Source organism: Populus euphratica, unplaced genomic scaffold, assembly GCF_000495115.2.
Source record: "Populus euphratica unplaced genomic scaffold, PopEup_1.0 scaffold31.1, whole genome shotgun sequence".
Classification (NCBI taxonomy): Eukaryota; Viridiplantae; Streptophyta; class Magnoliopsida; order Malpighiales; family Salicaceae; genus Populus; species Populus euphratica.
This window is the reverse complement of record NW_011499850.1, coordinates 2,991,913-3,001,085: the sequence shown is the minus strand read 5'-3', so window position 1 is coordinate 3,001,085 and position 9,173 is coordinate 2,991,913. Positions and strand designations below refer to the sequence as shown.

At 37.6% G+C, this 9,173-nt stretch overlaps 1 protein-coding gene across 1 annotated transcript; it reads right to left on the bottom strand.

Annotated features, from left to right (window-relative positions):
* Positions 1–206: 206 nt before the first annotated feature.
* LOC105121174 (ubiquitin carboxyl-terminal hydrolase 23-like) lies at positions 207–8,932 on the bottom strand. The gene is made up of 11 exons (XM_011019724.1): positions 8,366–8,932; positions 6,631–6,745; positions 5,501–5,611; positions 4,840–5,012; positions 4,189–4,515; positions 3,494–3,619; positions 2,782–3,366; positions 2,513–2,686; positions 1,745–2,429; positions 844–934; positions 207–675 (listed from the first exon to the last, which is right to left on the bottom strand). Exons 1-11 carry the CDS (start codon positions 8,666–8,668, stop codon positions 516–518), a joined length of 2,850 nt encoding a protein of 949 aa, XP_011018026.1. The 5' UTR covers positions 8,669–8,932; the 3' UTR covers positions 207–515.
* Positions 8,933–9,173: the final 241 nt, after the last annotated feature.

The following is a 9,173-nucleotide window of genomic DNA, read 5'->3' as shown; positions in this document are numbered from 1 at the left end:
AGACCAGTCTCAGCAAATAAACCCAAGACTCAGTTTATCTCCCCGAGTCAACTACAAATATTATTTTTTTTCAATTTTATCCGAAACAACATTGTTTGAAAACCACCTAGTCATTGGGCTAACCTGCAACCAAAGCCTTGAACTTTAGCAGATACTAAGCCGGATGTGATAACTGTAAAAAACAAGGCCGGCCACCGCAAACCATGTTCTCTAATTATAAACTTGTAAAGTTCTTCAATTAACAGGAAGATAATACATCTCTCAATACATGAAAGCCTTTTTCAGCTCAGTCATCTAAGGTGTTCCAGATAACAAAAGTCCCTCCCCCGATAAATATAACCAAAAAAAAAAAATTATATATATAAATATAGGAAACAAAATTGGTAACATCGTAGATTTTACGTTAGGTCGCCCTGGCAAAATTTTGGCCAAACAATAGCAACAATTACTACATATAATATAACAGCATGTCGACAAATCATGATCCCCCAAAATTGATAGTTATATAGATGGCTTCATATCCTGAAAGGCTGGTTTCCAGACCTAGATCGGTCCATCTTCGCCTTCTTAAATTGAGTTTTCTTCGTAGCCAATGCTTGGAAAAGGTTTGGCCCGTCAAAGTTGTGCTGAGATTGCCTTAGCTTCTTTCTCTTACCTCGATCATATTCTTCATCCCTGTGGAAAATTGAAGGTGCGCCATGGAGAACACGATTAAAATTACAGAAAAGCAGGTCCAATAAGCAAACTAACTTTTTTAGCAACAACCCTTTCTGTAAAAGGTTATGTTAATTTCCCATTCATTCTAAATAAAGAAAGGAGAGTGAATGTGGAATCCAAACTCACCACTCATTTGCTACATAACCAATGCTGAGATTTTCAACACCGTTGGATTCCACTATCTGAGGTGGCAACTCTATTCCATCCCATGGTGCAACTGTAACAAACAAAGCAAGGCCAAAAAGCAACTTTCAGCAAGTCAAACTGTAAATCAAATACAGCAGAGATGATCTTGCTTGCTAGATAGCCTTTCAGCTTGAAAGGAGTTCAATTTCCAAACAAGAATTTAGTCCCAAGTACATGTAAAGAAATCGCATGGTCTTCTGTTAGTTTGATGTGCCTTTCCTTCACAAGGTATTAGTAGGTGGAGAAAGATGGTATTGTAGGATTGCACTAAGGATTAAAATGTCTAAGCAAGCGATTCAATCCAGCTTTCTGGCCACTGCCACAAAATCAAACTTTCAAGTCCCAGTTGCATGAATTTCCATTCCAGGGATTATAATCTTATCTATGAACAGATATGCTTCGTAAGGTTTATATTCAGAATAAGCTTTTTTTCTCTATAGCCTTAGCACTGGAGCGAAAACCATACCCACCCCCATGAAGGCACAGCCTGGGCATGTTATTTCATGCATGAAGGCATCTGCCAACAGCTCAGTAAGACATTGGCACTCCTTAATCAGACCAGGGACACAAGTGCATGAAAAGCTAAAAGGGGGGTTGAATCCAATAATGATAGGGCCATTATAGGATCTCAAACTGTCAAGTAAGAAGAGGATCTATCTAGAATTCCAGATTTCTTCCACCATGATACACGGTGCAAAAAATGAAAAAAAATAATAATCCAAATAGCAATGACTGGTGCACAAATGAAACTACTGGATAGTAATGACTAGTGCACAATTGCTGACATTGATAAGCTATAGATGGTCAGGTAGAATTTAAGAAGAATCAGAACAGTACTCACCAGTCACCTTTGCACCCCCACTAAGGGCATTCATTATCCCATTCTGTGATGCATCTCTTTTGCTATTTTCTGTGCAGTCAGGTTCTCTTGCATCTCCTCCATTTACTTCAGAGATTGAGGTAGAACTCTTTTGTCTCTGTTTATCCATTGTAAGCAAGGTGCCACTCAGACTATTTCTCTCCATAGATTCTCCATGTATGACACCCATCCCAGGATCACTGGACTTTCTTGTATCATTTCCCTTTCTTGAACCAGATTTAGCTGTCTTCGTCTGAGATGTCCTCGAAGCCAATAAACCTGTAGAGATTTTGGATGTAGATGGCCCCAACCGGGATGAACAGCCATCATTCTCCAGCTGCTCCAGCAAGTTTTCTTTGAAGAGATTATTGGTCTCCAAAGCAAGGCATTTTCTCTTTTTGTGTTTTTTCCTCGTGTGAACACCTAAGGATACCCTGAATAAGTTTGAGCCAAGATGCATCCTACGCTTGAGAAGCCTCTTTTCTAATTTCTTTTTAGGTGTGCAAGCAGGAGCTTTGCTATGTAAACATTCATTTTGAATGACAGGTGGGATTGAAGCAATCAGGATTGATGCCTCAACTGGCTGGCGTGCAGTTTGTTGCCCTCCTTCAACAGCCTTATCACTAGTTGTTTTCCCAGCAGAACTCTTAATGGGGATGTCTCCACCCTGAGAACAGAGAAATATATCAAAACTTGGCCAAACAATGACGTTATCAACAAGTATCCAAAGGAACACGTATATGTAATTACCTGATCACTTTCACAGCTTGGCTTGTTAGGTGATTTCACAGTGACTGTTTTGTTAAATGTCTGGTCAGTAGATCCCATGGATGGAGCCAATCTTGGAACCTCACCTGATGTTTTATCACAAATATCCCGACATGGAACTTGACTTGACACCCCCGCAGTTAGGCCAGCATTAATCTGGATTGACAATGAACTTACAAGTTAGAAACAAAGTGAAAATGCCGACCCAGGTGAAGAAACAGGCCCATGCTGGGCATGAAACATCCAATTACCTTTTGTGGGATCTCATTTCTGACAGGTTTGTTGATAGTAGAGTTTTTCAGGCAACTGCTGCTATTAGATGGCACATTACAGTCACTGGTTTTGGCCTCTGTAATAGTAGAAGTCTCTTCAGGTTTAGAAGCAACATTATTGCTGTTCATGGAGGGAGTTGAAGGTGGCAAGCATTCTCTAAGCTCCGAATTTGCCAAATACTCTCCTTTTGATGGGGATGTCAATGGTGCACTTGAAGTTTCCAAGGCAGGATGCACTTTCGGCAATTTTTGCCTATTGTTTTGCTGAAATGGTGCGTCTTTTGGATAGATCTCTGATGATGGAACAATGCTTGATGCATCTTTTTTATTCACAGCAGCAGAAGAGTTGGTAGACTCCAATCTATTCCCAATCAAACCACTATCCACGTGTTCCTTAGAGAATTGCTTGGCCACCAGATTCGCAAAGTTACTACCCAAGGTTGCTTTCATGCTTTCTTTTTGAGCAACATCAACAGGTTTTCTTGCAACGTTTTTTCTATCACGAACGTAGAACAACATATAAGCCTTCTGCTCTAAAACAGTCTTCTCGCTAACTTGACGAACCTGTTGATTGAAATAACCTGAACTGATAAAAGATCTATTCACAAAAACCAGTGACATGAAAATTGTACCTAGCTTGCAGCTCTACATGCAGCAGATTTTCTAAATTGACTCCTTATGTCCACCATACCTGATTGTCATTGAGGAGGTGCCACATGTTACTTGATGTCCGAACAAAACAGACATAATGACCAGAGTGAGTATTATGACCATAATGTACTAGGACACCATATAGACTGTACTTTAACTCCCCCTCCTGCCAAGAATAAAGAACTCAATAAGCAGATGATGAAAGATAGAGAGTTAAATGAAACAGAATGCCACATGCAGATTCTACAATCATGCAGGCTAGAAATTTTCTTCATAATAGTGTTCTCAAAAGCAAGACACTCATATGATTAAAAAAAAGATCATTTGGAGAGGAAAAAAGCATGTCCAAAACAACCAGAGGAACAAATAGAATAGCACACTATCATTAAATGCCTTCTGATACTATTTAAATTCCTTCACATCAACTGAGAGTATACAAATGAGAAATTTGAATACACAAACCAATGACAATCAGGTATTTTCCAAACAAAAACATACTTCAGAGAAGTAACACCTTCTTGGTCATATCCACATACCAACTAACAAAAGAAATAAAACATAACAAAGTACATCAAAGGCATATAATAGATTAAACCAAGCAAAAATGAACCCAAATTACAAAGACAATGAGAGAGAGAGAGAGAGTTAATTTGGAATGGTATCGAATATACTAAAAAAGATATTTCATCAAGTCTGGAAGAAATGAAAGTTTACAACAATGATACGCATACTCACATAGGAACCACTGACAAAAGGCTTCATGTCCAATGAACGATCAAATATAACTTTCCTGTCAACCTTCCGTCCAGGATCATGTGCATGAAACCGTTTTAGATGTATTGTAAGCACATGTGGTGCCTTGTGAACTGTAAGCCTTTTCTTAGCCCTGACTTTCTGCTTGCATCGCTGACACTGGTATTGCTTCTCTCCTCCATCTAACACCTCTGCAGCAGTGAAATTCCGAAGTGCAACTGGCAAGGTATCTGCTTTGGCTATTTCGAGGCTTAAATCTAAAAAAGGATCAAATTTGTTGGAGCAGTAAGAACACTGTTGGCATTCCACCTGAAAATGCAAGAAAGAAACATAAGAGTTTTGAGAGATTGGGAGAACTTTGAGCATAGCAATATTCTGAATAAATAATTTATTGAAAGGGGGGATAGATAACAAAGAAAAATAGAATATTTGAATCACAAAAGATATTAAAACTTTCATGCAAATCCATTTCCAAATGGCAGTATTTATGTCTATCCAATCACTTCTCTAGACTAATTCAACATCTTGAACACAATCCCACAACCAAAGATTTGTATGGAGAGGAATGTCCCTAGAGGACTCCAGTCCTCAGAAAATTGTCAGCAGATCCACAGCAGAGCAATAAAAGTTTACCTGACTACGAAGGTGACCACCAAAGATTTTGTGCACCAAACTCTTCTCATAAGCGGCAGGGGATTCACTTGGCACTCCTGAAGGTAAGCAGCATTTATGCATTGATTCCAGCAAGTTAACCATATACTCATGTGCATCCTCTTGTCTTGCGTTGCGGAAGTTCCGAGATATGCCTAATTATGTGGTCAAGAAATAAAAATACCAAATCATAGGAACTCCAAGCAAAACCCTTGCCTAGTAATAGCATTTGGGGACTCCCATCAGACACGATAAATGACACAAACCTACTGAAGCAGTACAGCCATTTTTAAAATGAAAATTTCTACAGGAAACTCTGAGGCAGAAGCTTGTAGCTACTTCTGCGTGAATTTTTAGATCCTGGAAGCTAGTAGTTGCTTGTGTGTGAATTTTTTGATCCAGGATTAATAAATGAAAAAAATTCACTTGCAACAGCTCCAGTTGTCAATCAAACACAGGAAAAATTAGTACAAGATTATGAGGGTGTAATATATGGTGTGGTCACCATCATAATTTTTCTCCTAATTTCACCTGGATAGCAAACCTTTGGGATAAATTAATCTAGCTGATTTGGCCAACAAAACAAAAACTGCCATATATCAAAAATAAGGTAATTACAGGAAACAGGCCATCAGAAGGATACAGCGCAAGTTTGAGACAAGATCCTTGGGAACTAGTGACCTCCCACTTGATTGTAGAGCACAGCTCACATGTTTTTGGATAGCACACAATGCACAAAATCCAGCTACATGACCTGCATAAATAAATCAAACCAAATGTTAGGAAATATAGATAATCGCCACTTCATTTACAGCAGTTACATAGTAAAAGCATTGGTAACAGGACATCAAAAACTAATTACAAACATCACGTAAATTAACCAGTACATCTACTGAAATTAGTTGCTAAAACCGGTGATACCTGGAAATCAATGCATACCAGCCATGAAGAAATGTTAGTGAAATTTTTCAAAAAACTTGTTAAAATCAAATTAAGAAATCCCTGTTTATGCAAAGATTGTTAAAAAACAATTAGTTGATGGCCAACTAGCTTGGGGTCATTGACACTCAGTGCCACCAGGAACAATCAACAGTCCAGTCCTAGAAAATAATGCATGACACATATGATGAAAACATATTTGACCCAGAGATAACTAAACCAGTATAAAGATTGTTAAGAGGTGAGCCCTGACAGCAGCATGTCTGTAAAGTGTAGGTGAGCCACTCACATGAATTTTGATGCTCGACACTATGCAAGTACGCTGCTGAAGACTCAGTTTGTGTCAAACCACTGAATTGAGAAAGTATCTGTTCCCCAGATTTTCCAGAATCATGCAATTAATATGTTTCAAATGGTAAATCCAATGGGAAGAAAGTTCGTGGCCATAAGGAATAGAAGAATGCAAGAGACATTTAATCACTTCTTCCATCTCAAAAACAGTTCTTTGTGGAGCCATCTACACAATTGCTAAAAACTGGCAAAAGCACTTTAATAAAAATCAAACCACGCCAGCAATGAGCAATGCTATCAACCAATTAAAAAAGTATTTTATTCCCTGATTTTATGCAAAGATTGTTAAGAAGACGAATTACTTGATGAACTAGAAGCACGGGGTAATCAATCATCAGAACCACTAAGAACATTCCAATGCAAGAATCTAGGAGGCAACCGTTATTAAATAAAAGTTTTTGAGCATCTAGAGTGTCATAGAGGACCAGAGCCCAATAACATACAGCATGCTTTCACAAGAGAAAGTGCAGTGGAACCACTCACATGAATTTTGATGCTTGCCACTTTGCAAGTATGCTGCTAAAGGCTCAGTGTATGTCAGACATTGCACCACTGAATTGAGAAAACAAGTGTTCCCAAGATTCTCAAGACCAGCACCCTGAAAAAAATTCATGTGATCCCTCAAGTTAAGCTGCTGGCCAAGTTTAAATATAGACCAGAGTTCTTCAAAGTGGTAACCGCAAAACAATCATAAATTGGCAAATGGACGGGAAATAGTTCTGTCATATCATATCATTTCTTCATTTTCCCACCGAAATAATGTAAAAATGACAGTCAATGAGAAAGCCAAAAGGATATATTATAGCTAAAATCAAAATGATATTCCATTGGAAGATAAAAAGGCACCAAAAGAGAAGTAGACATTAGGCAACAAGTGAAAGATATACTTCAGTTGTTAGGGAGGAAAGAAAGACAGATGAGTAAGGAAGGAAGGGTGAGAGGGATGCAGAGCTCACCTAATTTAATTGGGCGGATATGAAAAAGGGAAAGAAGGGACGAAGTGTATGTTCCTCTAGACCTCAAATTATTTATAATCCTTCCAACTAAGACTTCTCATTCCTAAATGTTTTTAAAATTGGAAGGATCGTGAGATGAAGGCCATGGTTCTTTCTTCTTACCTTCAATTTTTTCCTCCTCTACTCTTACAACCAAACAAAGAAACCCTGAGTTGCATTCATTCATCTCCATTTCCCATCCTCTCCACCAAACCAAAATGTATAACCCAACCAAATTAAAAACACCGAAAAAGAGAGCTAAAAAATAATGCAAAAAATCCTAATAGTTGGAAAGCACCCAGAAAAGTTCACTCCCCAACCTTTTTAAAAAAAGAAAAAGAAAAGGTAGAGCATAAAAATGACAAAAGAGAAAGAGAGAGAGAGCCTGTGAGTAAAAGAAATCACAAACAAAAAGCGACAATGTCTAAGCCAAAATCAACAACACCTGTAAAGATAGATTGAAAAGAAATGAGAAATGGAAAAGAACTATATAAACAGCATCTGGAGAAAAACTCGACAGCAACCAAGCCTCAATCTTGAAAATAACCACTAAAAGAAACAGATTTCTCCACGCATAAAACACATGAAAACTAGATAACGTAGAAGTACTTCATAAAACTAAATAGTTACAGTTTTTTTTAAAAAAAATACCACAATAAGAATTAGCTTGCAGCAGATGCCATACCTTAATTTAAAACTGTTTGCTTAATAAGAAAAAATTCAAGTTCCACCTTCCTGACCAAACGAAAGTTATAACTAAACCAAATTACAAAAGCCTTGAAAAATCAATAAGCATGGTGAAATGAAAAATAAAAATAAAAACCAATTGATATATGGATTAATTTTGAGTGAATTTAAAATGCTAAGGATGCTATTTGATTGAAGTTATTTTATTTATTTATTTATTTATGTTTAGTTTCAATTTCAAATTTCAAATTCCACAACAGATTCACAGCAGCAGAATCCACACACAGGAAATTCCTCCGTATTTGAACCCCTTAATTTCAAATTAACAACTTTAATCGAAAAAAATCCTCAACATTTGAAATCCACTCAGAATTAGGCCATTAAGTCTACATTCGAAGCTGAAAAAAAAAATCCTGCCTTGCAGTAAAAACAGAGGTCAAAGATAAACGCCTAAAAAGACATGAAAAACCGTCTAAATTAAACCCTAAAACAAGCGAAAATCTTAGCTTCATTAAAAACAAGATATAAAAACTCACAATTTTCCTGAAAGAGATCCCAAAACAAAGCTCTGGATCAAGCCCATTTTCCACAAAATCCGACCCGTCAACTTTCTTCACGGACTGACCCGGATGGTGATGCTCAAAAGCGAAGGGCCTCTTTCTCAAATTATAACCAGGATTTAAAGTTTCAATCTTGAAATCAGAAGTGTTGTTCTTAAACCCAATGTACTGTTTAGTCGCCAGCTGAAACTTTATCCTTCGTTTCAAAGTAGAATCGTCCTTGGATCCGTTTTCAATGTTCCCACCAGATTCCATTTTCAGCTCCGCTTCAGTCCCCATCACAATATTTTCCGTGCTCTGCTGGCGCCTCTAAAAATCAGTAATAGTGATTATCGAAATTCGATTCTTTTTTTTTCTAAAAAACAAAAATTGAATCGATGATTGAAAAAAATAGTGATTATCTAGAGAGAGGGGAGGTGGAAGAGGCGGGAAGCGGTGGTTGTTGATCGGTGGATTTTGTTTGTTTGGTGTTTGGGAGGGAGAAGAGGAAAGCAGCTGCTAGTTACGGCTTCTTCTAGGAAGCGAAAGAGACTAAAACCCTACCCAAGACCCTTCTTTTTATTTTTATTTTTTCGTTTTTCTAATTATGTTAGGTATTTACAACTCAGTTCTCCAATTATATAAGTTGTTCCGATTAGGCTCTTATATTGTTTATTTAAGCGATTTTGTCCTCAATGCACTCACTATTGTGAGATTTAGTTACATGGTAACGTCATCGGCTCATGGGAATGACTTGGATTTCCCTAATCCATGATAACTTTTATATATAGCATTTTATTTTTCT

Excerpts from the sequence above, each read along its gene's own strand:
- LOC105121174 (XM_011019724.1), bottom strand. The coding sequence starts at position 8,668 with ATGGGGACTGAAGCGGAGCTGAAAATGGAATCTGGTGGGAACATTGAA. Across the intron at positions 3,620-4,188 it reads CTTTTGTCAGTGGTTCCTAT|GAGGGGGAGTTAAAGTACAG; the intron begins GTGAGTATGCGT and ends TATTCTTGGCAG. Across the intron at positions 2,687-2,781 it reads GAAATGAGATCCCACAAAAG|ATTAATGCTGGCCTAACTGC; the intron begins GTAATTGGATGT and ends TTGTCAATCCAG.